We start from the raw sequence: 16,916 nt of genomic DNA, 5'->3' as shown, positions 1-16,916 counted from the left end.
GCTGAGCCCACACTGAACCAGGCACATGTCAGCTGTAAGAATCAGCTGACATGTGCCCGCAACAGCCGCGGGTGGAATCGCGATCCACCCGCGGCTGTTAACATGTTAAATGCCGCTGTCAATCTCTGACAGCGGCATTTAACAGCGTCGCACCAGAAGCGCGTCACTTACCCAGTCCATCGGTGACCCCGTCACATGATCGCGGGTCACCGATGGGTGGTCATGACAACCCTAGGTCTGCAGCAGACTCCAGTGGTTGTCATGGGCTGGTCGCTATGAGCGCCACCTAGTGGTTGGCGCTCATAGCACAGGACCATTTCTGCTACATACAGGTGATCTGCTGATCACCACTATGTAGCAGAGGCGATCAGACAAGTGCTGCTTCTAGTCTCCTATGGAGACTATAGAAGCAAGCAAAAAGTGAAAAAAAATGTTTTTAAAAATATTAAAAAAATATAAAAGTTTAAATCACCCCCCTTTCGCCCCATTCAAAATAAAATTAAAAAAAAAACCTACATACACATATTTGGTATCGTCGCTTTCAGAATCGCCCGATCAATATAAAAAAAGAATTAATACGATCAGTAAACAGCGTAACGAGAAAAAAATTATAAACGCCAGAATTAAGTTTTTTGGTTGCCGCAACATTGCAATAAAATGCAATAATAGGTGATCAAAACATCGGATCTACCCCAAAATAGTATCAATAAAAACTTCAGCTCGGCACGCAAAAAATAAGCCCTCACCCAGCCCCAGATCCTGAAAAATGGAGACGCTACAGGTCTTAGAAAATGGCGCTATTTTTTTTTTTTTTTTTTTAAACCAAACATTGGAATTTTTTTCCCACCACTTAAATAAAAAAGAACCTATACATGTTTGGTGTCTACGAACTCGTAATGACCTGGAGAATCATAATGGCAGGTCAGTTTTAGCATTCAGTGAACGTGGTAAAAAAAAAAAAAAAAACACATCTGTGGTATTGCACTTTTTTTGCAATTTCACCGCACTTGGAATTTTTTTTCCCGTACACGATATGGTAAAACTAGTAATGGCGTTGAAAAGTACAACTCGTCCCACAAAAAATAAGCCCTCACACGGCGATATTGACCAAAAAATAAAAATGCTATGGCTCTGGGAACAAGGGGAGCAAAAAGCGAAAATGCAAAAATGGAAAATCCCAGGGTTGCGAAGGGGTTAAATCTAAAGTTATTCTTTTGTTTCCTTGAGGGTAGGAGAAAGTTTATAGATCTCCTTCAGCTGTGGCCAAGGAACACCGTTCCATCATGTAACCCATCTTTTATATCCCTGTTTCAGGGCTCAGGTTTCCAATAAGACCTAGATTGTATTATTAAAATCGCAGGTCAGTGGGCTAATTAGGGGCGAGCACATTGCATATCACCTTGTTTCTTCAACCCCCTTCCCTATAGTAAATAGGGAATGTCCAGCCTGGCACAAAGGACCAGCCGCAGCAAGCTTTGAAGCTAGGTCTCACCAGGCAGAGGTGTCGGAATGACACTCTCTTAATTTAATTTTGTGATACCCTCCTTGGTTCTGAATTCCTGCAATAAGAGTACATAGATGTATATGGCCCATGGTGTAGTGTGAATCATGTGAATGGCAGACTTAATCTAATGTAACTTTAACTGATGTTATAATTTCCCTTAGGCTTTATTCACACATCAGTAATTTTGATCAGTATTTCATCAGTATTTGTATGCCAAAACCGGGAGTCTCTGAAAAACACAGAACAAGTGTTCTGCTCACGTTTTTGGCATAAAAACACTGATGCAAAATACTGATCAAATACTGACATGTGAATAAGCCTTTACACACACGCAAAAAAAAAAAAAAAAAAAAAAAACACACTCAAAAAACAAAGAAAAAAAAAGTAAACGAAAATTGCTATTAGGCGCAGAAATGCTGCAGACAAAAAAACACAAAGTGTTAAAAGAGAAAAGTTTGTAATATCTTTAGCTTTCAATTCTGTTTTGTATTTAAATATGTAAGAGCTCATTACAAGTAAATTCCCTGCTTAAATACAACCTAAATATTTTGACGCGTCCCATTACATCACATTCAAGCAATTTCCTATACCTTTGTAACTTGTGTGTTTAATTGGACATAAGGAATGTATAGATTACACCATATATGTACACAACTATGAAAGATAAACGGGCAGCATAAATAATAAATCGGATCATTTATTAAACACGTGTGAACAAATTGATATAAACAATGTATTTCCCAAAAAGGAGACTACAAAAATACTATATAAAGACAAACACATGGAAAAGGACAAGGCAAACTTGGTACATATATACAAACCATGCATGAAAAGTTACCATATGAAAGCAAGTATTATAGGGTATAAACATGTTTATATACAAGGGCAACATCTAATAAAACAATGTGTCGTATGGTTTACAAAGGTGCGTAGATCATTTGAACACTTGTATATATACACATGTACAGTCATGGCTGTGCTGATCATTTTGGAATGAAGACTGATAAGTGCCTGAATCATGAATACGCTGTAAATACACTTAGTCGACTTTAATATGGACGATTTACGTTCAATGGAAGTCTGTTAGCACAAAAAGACAGTTCAAACGAAGCACCAGTGCTCGATTAGTAGTTCAGTGAACCGACCTACTTGTTTTCCATCTATCTTCACCCTTCTATGGCTCCTGTAAAGCTAGAGATGTCACTCAAAGAAGGGTGGGGGGGCGTGGAGAGAGGGAAAACAAGTTGGTGGGAAGGGGCACTCAAGCGTTTGGACACAGCAAGCCTCTGTGCTTGGTTTGAACAGTCAATTCGTGCTGACAGACGACTTTTAAGAAAGTTGTATAAGTTTTAAAATAAAGCATGTTTTGTTTGATAAATGGTGTCACGATTGTTCAGTGTCCAGTTTTGCACCATTCACATAAAACCTGTGAGCAAAAAAGATGATCTATAGCTGAGAAAAAAAGATGACAACTATTTTTTACAAATCTCATACCACCCTTTATAAGCCAGCATCCATTTAGGGGGGCTCTTAGAAGTCACAGGATACTGTATGTGCGCAGAGGGTATATTGACAATTTGGGTATGTTTGGATTTTCCATCCAAATGTTTGTAGAAGAAAAACTGCTGTATCAACATTGTAAATGAGATTTTCCGTATTCTAATCCACATGCCGCAGAGAAAATCCTCCGCGTAAATTGCACCTGAACTGCAGAATTGAGATCAGATGGAGTTCAGCTTTTGCAACACAAATCCACAGCATTGTCGCCAATAAATCCGCAGCAGGTTCTGCAACTAATAAATCCAGCGTGGAGGTATCACTCACAGTCTGGTTGTCAAAAGTGAACTTTTTTTTAAGAAGTGATGAACTACAGTTTTAGCATTTAATATAAGAGTGCAACTATTAGAATACTCTGCTCCTAAATTACAATGTGACTATATGTAGATCCCTGGTGGTTACATGTACAATTTTGCAATGATCAGAATTACCATGTCGTAATATTATAAATGTAAGCATTTTATAAATAATATCTACAACAACCAGAACGCTAAATTTCATTCAATGCATCAAGCTTGTCCTGCAATCCAGCCAACTGTGCGAAAGTCAATGATAAATGTAATGTAACCAGAAAACTCCTTGTACGTTTTATTCACAATTTGCTATTTGACCAAGTTAAAAAAAACAAAAAAACTTCATTTTCTAACGGCTTTTATTTACTGATTTACTGTTAAGACTCGAGAAATTAAAACCATTAATTCAAAAAGATATCATTAAAAAAAATATATACCATATATAAATTTTGTAAGCTATAGATGAACAAATTGGTTAAAAATATTATATTATATATATATATATATATATATAAAAAAAAAACAAAAACAAACAAATACATCAGGTCAAACAGCATAGCCAGGTATCCCTTACACAAAAGGTAAAGCAAAGGGGTATCTAAGGTCTTTTCACACTACCTTTTTTATCTGCATTTTTTTTCTAATTTTACAGAAAAATATAGAAAATGTTTTCTTTAAAGGGGACTTGTGAGTTTCCTGGCATTCTTTGTCATAATAACCATTCTAAAACATATTTTCTTCATTCTTTCTGTTATTTCTCCTAGAAATTTAGGAATAAGTTGACATCCATTCCCCTTGTTAAATTGATGTGTACTGTATGTGGACTGTGTCAGCCTGTATAGGGAAACATCCCCAACCTGGCGATATGCCGCTATTAATTAATACATTTTTTATGAGCAATAACAGGAGGAACTATCCTATAGAATACAATAATTTATTAAAAAAGAAATGTCAGGAGAGGCCACAGATTGGTCAGTAGTTGGCATCAGTTAAGTTCCATTACGTGGTTGCAAAGAATAATAGTCTAATATTATACCAAAAACGTTGAAGCTTTCTGTATTTATCCATTGAAAATAAAATCAGCCAGTAGCAGAAACTTTACCATTAGTTTAAGTCACTCCATCACAGATTGCCAATGTGACAGTGCTAGGGTGCTTTACAGAACTCAACTAAGTCAGTGCTTAGGGCTGGATCTACGCGTCTAGGTAATGCTAGGCCACTGTCTGCTACAGCCTCAACCTGATCATATTCATCAAGATGATTATGGACCCTCCAAGCCCAGTAAGCCCTGGAAATTACCTTTTGCAGATGACCTCTTAAAAGTGCTTTATTTAGAACATTGTTGGGTTCTTACAGAAGAGAAAAGTCAAGCAGCAGTGAAAATTTTTGTAGAGTGCTAAAGTACAACTTGTCAATATGACCTATCAAAAAATTAATTCAGGTCTAATTTAGGAAAATTTTACCAAAAATATACAATAAGCACTTAATGCAGTGTACCCTCTAAGTAGGGTCTCTGAGGACCCACCTCACAGTTTCAGCTATTTCAGAAATAATAACAAATATAGTGCATATGACCAATAAGCCATGAACATCATTCTAGAAGATATTATTTCTGACCACCGCCTTTAATCTCTACATGCCACACTGGTATACAGCAATGACTAGTTGCACAACAATTCTTAATATGAAGTGTCCTACCACATTGCCCACATCTGTTTTCATTTACAAGTGCTCGAAAATATTACATTGAAAACAAAGAAAAATAATTATACATTATAGATCATCTTCACTGGTCATTTCCCTAGAATGAAAATATAACTTCCTCCAAGTCCTTTTGGAGTAAAAAAACAGATGTGTAAAGAATAAGAAATACTGGTATCCTTGTGTCAAGGCCAAGGACATGGAATACATACAGGACAATGATCATTGGCCGAGGTTTACTCACAGTTAATAAACAAAGAGACACGGAAAATAGACTTGTATTTATTATTGCTGAACAATTTGGGGCATCTCACTCCATGCTTTTGCCTTCTTCTTGGCAAGTGAAAACCATGGTGGCTCGTCTGGGTTTTGTGGCTGTGTAGGGCGAGTGCTCCTCTCAGAATCTGGTGGTGCCTCCTCTGGTGCAGCTATAAGCAAACAAGCAAAAGTCCAAATTTATATATTTATTAAGGGAGCATAAGTACCCTTACAAAAACAATACTAATTATTTTTCTATTAATATAATTATTACTTTGCCTTAATTGTATATGGAAGATATTTTCTGAATTATGCATTGATGGCAGTGTTCACTGGAAAGTTGCTACCAGTACACGGACGTTCCTGACACTGAAGGGTTTGTATGGTACTATAGCTCGTTACCGTCACATGGACTTAGCTGCAGTACCAGACACAGCCACAACAATATGGATGTCACTGTTTTGGGTACTGTAGTGAGCGGGGCGCTGCTGCACCCTTGATCTACCGATTAGGAGGTTACAGTAAATAATTAGGTTGTAAGAATATCTACAAAAGCAAAAGTTTTATTTTTATTTTTTTAACTTTATAGACTTATAAAAAATGTCACATATATAAAACTTCTAGGAAAAACAATATTTTTATTGCTATTTTAAACATACGACATTAAATAATTCATGTCAGTTCATACTGAGGTTCAGATATACAACAAAAACAGTATAAAGTCAGATTCTGTGCAATACCTGGACTGTCAGCAGCGGTTGGCGCAGTCCTCTTTTCTTCTACTTCTTGTGGAATTGTGACTAGACTTTTTTGCTGGATACATTCTGTTCCCTATAAAAGGAGCACAAAGTTGTAATAACACAACTCTTTCTAGACATTATAAGGTGATGGCACGGGTACAGTGGGCATCTTCTTGGATGAGACTGGTAAAACACTGGAGCAGATTGATTTATGTATTTTTGATCATTTTGTCACCCCACCTGCAGTTTGTTTTGAAGAAGCAAAAACGGTGTTTTACTCACCCTCCCTGGATTTAGAGCTGAGTTTCCGCCACTGCACCCAATGTCTGTTATAGTCTGCAGCACCCGCTTCATGTCAACAACGCTGCAGCCAATAACGGAGCTCAATGGCTCTGAGTGGTTCATGTCATCAATTGGGGCAGAGATGTTGAGCTGAGTGAATGGCTGCAGTGCTGTTGATGTGACATCAGAACTGGAGACAATAACAGACGCCAGAAGCACCAGTAGAAATTCACTGTTGGACCCAAGAAGGGTGAGAAAACTGCAGTTTGTTTTTGTTTTCTTAAAAAAGAAAACAAACTGTAGCCGAGGATAGTGTTTTTCTGTATGTAACCAGAAAATCCCTCTAATATATTGATTCATATTGCTGAAGCCTCCGCATCCTATTTTCTCATGAGTGCAAAAAAATTAGTGCTTCGGCATTGCACTGAAAGGATCACATTTGTTAATGTTTTCTGGTATTTGAGTGAAGTCACCCTGGGATGTTGTCATAGACTGTTGGGTCCCTCGTAAGGCATAAGTGAATGTGATTTGCAGTGATGACATAATAAGCAATAGCAATGACACTTAAAAAGGGTGGTGACATCACTGGTTATGATTACAGTTGTGTGTATGGTGTGCGAGGCCATCATAAGGGTCGTCCTTATACTCCGACCAAAGGTACCTACTACTGTAAGGGTGGAGCATGGTTGGCCAATACCAAAGGCATAGCGTGTCCCTTTGAAGAGTTCTTAGAGGATTGTTGGTGAGGCCACAGTCATGGCATCAGGAGGGATGACCACTTATGACATTATCAGGGGAGTTGTTAGGGACATGGAGCGTATGTAGGGCACTTGTGCATTAAATTACCTTCGATGTAAGGTGACATTGTAGGAGTGTTGATGTCAGTGACATTGTTAGATATATATCCCCTGTAAGGACCCGCAATAGGAGACATCACAAACCAGTTCTTGATGAGGTCACCACCAACTTCACAAATGGGAATTGTCACAGATATGACGAGTCTCATTTAGTGCACCAGTGCATGTGAGGACATCATACAATGACGTCACAGGGATGACTATATAATTTAAGCAATTTTACTCCTACTTCTAAATAAATGTGGAAGAAACAGTATAGGTGGTTTAGGAGTTTTAAAGTAATGGATTAAATGAGGATTCTTCATAAAACACTGATTTTTTTTGCAGAAAAGTTGCAAAATACTGTGCATTCTGTAAAAGTCTACAATAAAACATTTTGAATTTCCTACCTCAACTTTCTCATTTTCGGCTGTGCTACTCTGCTCTCTGGCAAGTGGATGCTCCTGAAACCCTTTTTGCTTCAGTTTTGCCATTGTAATCCATGCAGGTTCTAAAAAGAAAATGATGATTACATATTCATTTTTATGTCACACATGATATCTGTAGAGGACTGTATACTAATTCAGACAAACTAAACATTCCCCAATAACTGAACTCTCAGTATAATCCATAATAATCCTATATTACCAGAACACTAATGAATGAACCAGCATCCTTCTCATGCCATCAGTAACCAAACCAGACTTGTGGCATCAAGGTACAATGGTGAGAAAGACTATAGAGATGAATCAGATTGTGTTCAGAATTTTCTGCTCTACTTCACAAATTCCAATAAACGCTTTATAGGTTACTACTCTCTACACACTATTTTATACCCATTTTAATATACACATTTTGTATTCAGTCCAATTAACTGAATGGTTAAAAATGTACCTGAGTTTTCTTGTGGTGAATGATCTTCTGCTCTTGATTTCGCCTGAATTTTAATTTCTGTAGTGGATTTTTCATCATTAGTGGAAGAGATTTTTGTAATTTTTGCACAGTCTGAGTTAACTTGTGTCTTTTTAGGACTTTGCATGTTTCTCTCTGAAAGCAAGGGTGAATTATCTACAAAAGAGATGCCTTGCTTGGAAGACACTTCTTGATGGTCTTCACTATACTTTATAGAAGAGGAGGTCCGTCTAAGCCTGATGCCAAAATGACCGGAAGATTCCTCTTTGTTTTTTTGAACATTATTCTTCTTACTATTACTTTGTACTACAGACTCATCTGCACCATCAAGAGAGTCAGACCTGTCAACATTAACGACCATATTCTTGATGAAAGGACTATCTTTGACACTAGATCCACTTGGAAGTGCTCTTTGCCATGCTGGGGTTACAGTAAACCTTACTGGTTTGGCAGATCCTTTAACGTTACTCTCAGGATTTGGCTCTGCTGCTTTAACTACTTTGACTATTTGTGTGGAAGTTTCACTTTTTGAAAGAAGACCAATATCAGGGTCAGCGGTGGAGACACCTGTGTAGCTAGAGTCATTGGCATTTATTATTATAGTAGGTGCCGTGCTATCATTTACACTACCAACATCCAACTGTTCATCGTTACCTTCAGTATTACTCAGATCAAAGGTTTCTGGTTCTTCTTCAGAAGGCGAGTGCTCGATCTTACTCTCATCAGTTTCCATCAGTTGATCAGACACTTCTAGGGCAAGTTCTGTATTTTGTATTATTGTACCTAGATGCTCTTCGTCATTAGTTTCATACAAATGAACATGTCCAGGAGAAACGTGAACCTCTTGAACTTCATCATCCTTTACCATGGGAGTGACTGGTTCTAGTGAGAACAAGCAGTCTTGTAAGGACTCACCTTCAACCAAGTCACTTTCTATCACATTTACTAAATCTTTTTCTATAGTTGGTAAGACTTTGCCATGTCCATTGCAGGTGTTATCTATTATTTCACTCACTGCAGTGGCTTCAGCTTTTTCCAGATTTGGCTGGTAATTCCCTAATGCACCACAAACCAAGACTTTGCTTGTGTTTAAATTAGGATTTTCTATTTGTAGAGTGTCACTTTCAGGACATTCAACACGACTGATTTCAGAAGGTTTAACCATATCTATAATCTCATTATTTTCATGGCCAAGCTGGAAATCACAAGTTTGTGATGATGTAATAACTTCATCCCTTTCTGAATGCTCTGTAGACGCATCAATATGATTTTCTGCAGACATGCGACTTCCATCCACATCAGTTTCACTACATACTGCTTCATTCTGAAATGACAATATCTGGCTTTCAAGCAGAGAGGCTTCCAAAAGTAAAGGTGTATTGGAATTTTTAGAATTCATATGCGATACATCCGTTTGTAGTTCGTAAACAGACACAATTGTATCTTCATTTGGTTTTTGTCGGACAGCATCTAAAACAAAAATAAAATTAAATTGGTTAGGATAGTTAGGTGTTCTATCCCGATTTAGGACAAGACCCTTACAAGGAGCCTGTCTACCTCATAACCTACAGTACTTTTCTTGTGGTTGGGGTTGGCTTCCTCAGCTGACAATCACCAAAAGCCAGTGGGCTCTAGAACATACGCTTGACATCCCAACAAGCTCCCATGAATATTATAGATCAACCAATGCTAACCTGCCTTTCCAGGATACATCCCACCACAGACAGGTGGCTAGAGTGTCAAGATCTGTACCTTACGTAACTTTCTTTCCAATAAACAGGTAGACAGGACATACAGGTGGGATTCGCTTACTCACCTGGCCATGTTACCACCACCCCTCTTCTAATCAAGTCCTTGGCATTTTCTAGCCGTTCTAGTTCTGCCTTCTACTCCAAACCCTTTAATACACCCTGGTGCGGGTGACCGTACAGTCACAGCCATTTTACCTCAAGTAATCAGCTTCATCTACATATATTGTGTGCTGTCCTGACTGAATCAGGATATCATCAAACCTCTGGTCATTAACTAACAGACATTCTCTAGTGACTACTATATTGTATTGTCTGGTTGTTTTCAGTCTGCCAGATGACTCAAGTTGTGTGGATTCTTCTGGAAATATGAATAAACTCTAGAATGAAGTAATTAGAAGAGCGTTTTTAATTCTACTTATATCAATTCTATGATGACCATTTTAATTAAACATTAGTACCAGAACACCCAAAATTGTGCTTGAAAGATTTTATTGTAAACTCATGTTTTTCAGGGGTTTTGTTTGCTACAATTTTTCTAAAAACAATAAAAATACCATATAATAAAGACCGTTAACACGAGGAGCGTAACATTAGCAATCTTCTACAAAAAAGTACGAGCGGGATGGATACATTTCAGTCTGTCGGTTGGCCATTTCCATGCATCATTTCGTCTGGTTACATAACACTATTATACAGTGATTTTGGTGCCAACGATGTCTGAACGGTTTTAGATCAAATTTATGGTGCTGATTAAGAATATGAATTTGGTTTTGCCAGATTGGCTCTAGTTTCTGAAATATTTAATAGTGAGTTAATTACAGTAGAACTCTGGCTTCAAAAAGTCGCTTTTATAGCATTATAAGCCTACAAATTGAAATAAAAAATAAATATATGGGATATTTTCATTACCAAAGACACTGATAAAGAGTCAGACCAAAAAAAACAAAAAGCTATTGCATTTGTCATTACACACAAGTTACATTGGGGAAATGCATTATTTTCATAGATGAATTCTCAAAAACTAGAACCAACTCAGCAACAGTAATGGGATTTTTTTTAATTCAGTACCCTGAAAATACCCTAAATCCATTTAAAAAAAACCTTGGCGCCTTTTTTTTTTTTTTTTTTTTAAACTATTACTACTAGCCATTTTAGTAGTTTGCTTAGATTGACCAGATTTGACACTAATCTAGTCCTTGAAAAATTAACAAATAATTGCACTCCTTTCCTAAAAACTTTTGCATACACAATTCAACACTTCTATACCATCTATGTAATCTTCGAAAAAGATTTCCTCCAGGCTATTTGCGCTCCCGAATAACTTGTAAGTACAAGCTATAGTATTATCCTATATGGGTCTTTATTATTTCTCCAAAAACATGTACATACAACGCGTTTCGGCAAATAAAATGTCTTCCTCAGGTATTTTGTTATAAGTTATGTAATCTTAAAATTATAGACTAAAAGAGTACTCAGACCAATTTTAATGGATTATGGATCATTGACTGAAATAAAAAGTAATTTTATTCAGTCAACTATAAAGATAAACAGAAAAAGAAAAAAAACCGGCATGAGGTTTCTAGGCTAATAGTCAAATACCTTCTATGTTTTTGACTTTTTCACTTGGTGCTTCATGCTCTAGAAAACTTTTCTCCGAGTCCAGGATCTTGACTGGTTGCTGTTCTTCCCTCTTTAAAAAGAAAGATTAACATGTACAAATTTAGTCACATAAGATGTATGTGTATGGGAGACAGGCTACTGCTGGCCACACTCAGACAATTTGGTTTTAATTGTCATAAAACTTTTTTAGACCTAGCCTATATAGACTCTACTTTCTGTGCATGGTATCTACAGGTGTATTACAGTTGCATACCATGTTATAGTGCTCTTCTTCCTTTTTCATTTGTGCTGACTTGTTGGTTTCATCAGTATTCTGGAAAAAAAAGTGCCAAATTTTAATAATTTAAATTATCTGAAACCGTCCAAGATGACTACCACGCTTGATACCCGAGTCTGTCACTGGCGCTCACTGAGATACACGACACAGCCCATTGATAAAAGTTAATCAAGGAAAGAACTTCTATTTATTTTAACTTTCATTGAACCCCTTCATATATACTTGTATGGAGGGAAACAAGGCAGTTGGAGTATTGCGTCAGAAAAAAATAGAACTCGTAAAAAAAAAAAAAATGTCTAGATACAGAGAAATTACATTTTGAAAAAAGAAAAGTTTTGCTATTACAATTTACCTGTGTTGGTTTCACGTTCATGTTTGGTGCTCTCCGTTTCTTTGGCTTAATAAAAATCTTGTGCTTTGCTGCAGAGTTATCCAGGCAAGACACAGAACTCGCTGGAGATGTGAAATCTGCTAGAGGGAAATGGCTGACGGAAGAGGTAGGACACGAACGGACATTGGAGTGTAATGGACTGGTGAGACGTGAAGACAATTCAGAGGATTCCTACATATACAATATTAAAAAAAAGCTATTTATTTAATGGGTAAACTCCTAGTACTAGAAACATACAAATTAAATAGAAGGAAGATTATACATGGAGAAATCGTAAAAGTTAACATTACACTAAACCTACAACGGAATAGAATGAAGATGAAAAGTAACTGTAGTTGTGACTAGTGTTGAGCGAGCATGCTCGACACTGCTCGTTACTCGCCCGAGCATCACGCTACTCAGCATGTTCGGCGAGGACCGAGCATTTCCAGGTTACTCGTTACTCGGGGGGGAGCTCGGGTCTCCGCCCTGCATGTTTGGCGCTCTTTACAGAGCCAATGAACATGCAGGGATTGCCAGCCAGTCACTGTAATGCAGCAGCCATGTTGTTTGTGGGCATTACAGTGATTGGCTGGTCGCACAGCGTCACCTCGAGTATTTAAAACCGGGCGCCGCCATCTTGGACACAGTCGCTCCGGATCAGACGGTGTACGGAGAGTGCTGCTGAGTTAGGGATAGATATATAGTGCGAAATAGGTAGTGTAGGGTCTCTAAAGCCTGCCAAATCAAACAAACAGTCCTTCTCAGGACTAATATCCATCCCAGATATCAGGCAGGCAGGCAGGCTGTATAGGAGACGCAGTGGTTATACCAGCAAACACTGCATTACAGTCCTGTGTGCTCCTGTTGGTCAAATTGTTAGACTTATCCCTGGTCTCAGGGGCCAGGAAAAATTATTATTTTTTTCATCTAAATCCTGTATTTTTTTTTCCCTCAGTCAGACTGTCCAAATACGCATCTTATTAACCTTTCGGTATCCCCCCCCCCCCAAAAAAAAAAAAAATTTAGTGTGTCTGAGTGTTCAGACACCAATATATCTGTTTAAAAGAGTCTGGTGTAGGCCAGAAAAATAGAACTGTGGTTTTGCAGTTCCACGGGTCAAATCTCTCTATTATCCTGTTTTTGGCATTTTTTGCCGTAAAAAAACCCCAGAAATAGTGTCTCCCTGACTGTTCAGACACAAATATATCTGTTTGAAAGATTCTGGTGTACGCCACATAACTATAACTGTGGTTTTGCAGTTCCACGGTTCAAATCTTTGTATTATCCACTTTTGGGTCTTTTTTACATAAAAAAAACAGTAATAGTGTCTCCCTGTCTGTTCAGTCACAAATATATCTGTTTAAAAGATTCTGGTGTAGGCCAGAGAAATAGAACTGTGGTTTTCCTCTTCCACGGTTCTAATCTCCTTTTTATTACCCTTTTTCCATTGATAGTGTGAGTGTAAGCTATTTTACTTAATTTACAATTGGCAAGGCGCATGGCAAGGGATGTGGAACTGGACGTTCTGGTGATAGTGCGTGCAGAGGACGGGGCCGTGGCCAAGGTGAAAATGTGCCACAACCAACAGCCACATCTTCTCGCTCCCACTTCTTGACCGAATTACTAGGGAAGCACACTACAGCACCAGTATTGCGAACTGAGTAGTGTGAACAGGTTATTAATTGGATAGCAGATAATACTTCCAGTTACCAGGGCACCGCCACCTTCCACACGGTCAAGTTTTAGTAGCCGTGAGTCTCGACCGCATACTACTCCTCACCCTGATGCTCCTTCCTCCCACCATGCCGAGTGTCGTCAGACAGCAACTGATCCCACAGTTGGACACTCTGAAGAGCTGTTCACTGGTCCATTTCCAGATTTGTGCCCCTCACCTGCTCCGCTTGAAGTGGTGGAAGAGGAGATCCCATGTAGCGATGCCCAAATATTTGAACAGCCACGGCCACAGGAAGTCGACGCTGGCAATTTGTTACAAGAGGTGGACGATGATGAGACACAATTGCCACGAAGTGAGGAGGAGGATCGTGGTGCGCAAGTGGAAGAGGAGGAGGTGGTGGATGATCTAGTAACTGACCCAACGTGGCAGGAGGACACGAAGAGCGAGACCAGCAGCACACAGGGGGGAGGGAGGCAGAGTACCCCAACAGGCAGGAAGAAGCAGTGTGGTGGCCGCACACAGAAGGCGGGCAACAGTTCCCCGTAACACCAACACGAAGGACGTTGCCAGTACAACCGGTAGGTCTTCCAGAGTCTGGAATTTTTTAAAGACTCTACTGATAACCCCAAAAAGGCCATTTGTACCACCTGCCATGCCAGCATCAGCAGGGGTGACAAAACTACCAGCCTGACCACCACCAGCATGATCAGGCACATGGCAGCAAAGCACCCGACTTTGTGGGGCGAACCCCAGGGTCCACGACCAGTGTCAGCGGGTGTCACCACTGCTTCTTCTGCTGTTGTGCATGCAATAGAACCCCCTGTTGTGTGTGCAAGGCAATCCCCTGTCCATTCTGCATGCAAAGATGCCCCCTCCTCTTAGTCTTCACTTGTTATGGCAGTTTCTCAAGGAACAGCATCAATGTCCACGTCCCACCGCAGCGTTCAATTGTCCATATCCCAGAGCTTTGAACGAAAGCGCAAATTCGCAGCCAACGCCCCACAGGCCACAGTCCTAAATTCGCACATTTCACGACGGCTTGCGTTGGAAATGCTGCCTTTTAGGCTGGTGGAGACGGAATCCTTCCGCAACCTTATGGCGGTGGCCGTCCCTCGGTACTCGGTCCCCAGCCAACACTATTTTGCCCGGTGTGCCATCCCCACACTACAAAAGCACGTGTCCCAAAACATCTGCTGTGTCCTCAACAACGCAGTTACTGGGAGAGCCCACCTGACAACGGACACGTGGATAAGTGCTTGTGGCAAGGGACGGTACATCTCCCTGACGGCACACTGGGTAAACATAGTGGAAGCCGGGACCCAGTCGGACCTTGGGACGGAACACATCCTCCCCACACCGAGGACTGCGGGCCCTATGTCAGTCGGATTTGCACCCACCGTGTACAGCTCCTGCGCATCATCCTCCTCCTCATGTTCAACCTCCATCTCAGATATCACCACATCAGTTACAAGCACTGCAGTACTGCCTCAGCCAAGCAGCAACAGACTGTGCTGAAACTCATAACCTTAGGTGATAAACCTCACACTGCTTGTGAGTTGTAGACAGCTGTGAAAGAGCAGGCAGATCTGTGGCTGAGACCGCTGAACCTACATCCAGGCATGGTCGTGTGTGACAATGGCCATAACCTGGTGGCGGCTCTGAGGCGAGGCGAGATCACACACGTACCATGCCTGGCTCATGTGCTTAACCTCGTGGTTCAGCGGTTTCTTAAATCGTACCCAGAGTTGCCAGATCTGCTCGTCAAAGTACGCCGCCTGTCAGCTCATTTTCACAAGTCGGCTACAGCTTCCGCCGCCCTTGCTGTGTTTCAGCAGCGTTTGCAGCTTCCGGCACACCGACTGGTGCGTGATGTCCCCACACGTTGGAACTCTACCCTCCACATGTTGCAAAGGATTTGTGAGCAGAAGAGAGCAGTTGTGGAGTACCAACTGCAACAAGGCCGTCGATATTCAGGTCAGACTCCACACATAAGACCTTAGGAGTGGACCTGGATGTCTGACATATGTACCATCCTGACAAACTTTGAGGAGTCCACCAAGATGGTGAGTGGCAATGAAGCCATCATTAGCGTCAGCATCCCAGTTGTCTGTCTTTTGCAACGTTCTCTGCAGAGAATTAAAGAGGAGGCATTGCAGCCAGAGTATGAGGAGATGGATCAAGAACCCGTAATGGGCGATTATACACAGCCCAGCCTCATCTCATCCCAACGTGCATTGGGGGACAATGGAGGGAGAGGAGGAGGAGGAGGAACAACAGGAGCTGGTATCATGCGCTGTAGACGGTAGTACCTGTACAACTGTTATACAGTCGGTTCAGAGTGGGTGGCCTGAGGACAGGGGGGGAGGAGGAGGAGGAGGAGAGCATGGTCAGTCGTCATCTTGGTGAGGACACGGCAGTCTTGCCCGTTACCAGTCTGGCACGCATGGCTGACTTTATGTTAACGCTGCCTTAACCGTGACCCTCGCGTTGCCAAAATGTTGGGTGACAGTCATTACTGGTTGGTGACACTTTTAGACCCCCGCTACAAGGAGAACTTTCACGCTCTTATTCCTGAGGTGGAGAGGTCTACAAAAATGGGGCAGTACCAGAAGGCCCTTGCTGCAGAACTGTTAAAAAAATTCCCACGCTAGCGGCAGAGGTCACAGTTCGTTGACCAACCAAGGCGTACAGGCGAGAGAGGCGTAACTCCAATCCAGCAGAGGCAGGGGAACACGGTCAACATTCTGGGACAGTTTTCTGAGACCCGCCCAGCTTACAGGCCCAGAGGCGCGGGGTACTCTCACAAGGAGTGGAAAGTTTCAAAAGATGGTGAGGGAGTACCTTGCCGATCGTACCAGCGTCCTCCGTGATTCCTCTGTGCCTTTTAATTATTGGGTATCCAAGCTGGACACTTGGAATGAACTCGCTCTGTACGCCTTGGAGGTCGTGGCCTGCCTTGCCGCTAGTGTGTTATCGGAGCGTGCTTTTAGTGCCGCTGGGGGAATTATAACTGATAAGCGCACTCGCCTGTGAACTGACAATGCTGACAAGCTGACCCTTATCAAAATGAACAAGGGCTGGATTGGGCCAGACTTCTCATCACCACCAAATGACAGCAGAGTAACAAAATCAAATCC

General features: G+C 40.7%; 1 protein-coding gene across 7 annotated transcripts in view; it reads right to left on the bottom strand.

Moving 5' to 3' along the window:
* Positions 1-2,183: 2,183 nt before the first annotated feature.
* KIAA1210 (KIAA1210 ortholog) overlaps positions 2,184-16,916 on the bottom strand; it is a 131,876-nt gene continuing 117,143 nt past the window's right edge. For all 7 annotated transcript variants that reach the window (XM_073641174.1, XM_073641175.1, XM_073641178.1 and 4 more), the window contains 7 exons: positions 12,084-12,293; positions 11,708-11,767; positions 11,434-11,524; positions 8,066-9,553; positions 7,582-7,682; positions 6,054-6,144; positions 2,184-5,483 (listed from right to left, as the gene is read on the bottom strand). In XM_073641174.1, coding sequence (XP_073497275.1) covers positions 5,341-5,483; positions 6,054-6,144; positions 7,582-7,682; positions 8,066-9,553; positions 11,434-11,524; positions 11,708-11,767; positions 12,084-12,293 — 2,184 coding nt within the window. In that variant the 3' untranslated portion in view covers positions 2,184-5,340. The remainder of the gene's footprint in view (positions 5,484-6,053; positions 6,145-7,581; positions 7,683-8,065; positions 9,554-11,433; positions 11,525-11,707; positions 11,768-12,083; positions 12,294-16,916) is intronic.

The sequence above is a fragment of the Phyllobates terribilis genome, unplaced genomic scaffold (assembly GCF_046119375.1).
Source record: "Phyllobates terribilis strain yellow unplaced genomic scaffold, ASM4611937v1 Scaffold_7__3_contigs__length_470593459, whole genome shotgun sequence".
NCBI lineage: Eukaryota > Metazoa > Chordata > Amphibia > Anura > Dendrobatidae > Phyllobates > Phyllobates terribilis.
This window is presented reverse-complemented; position numbering and strand designations above follow the sequence as displayed.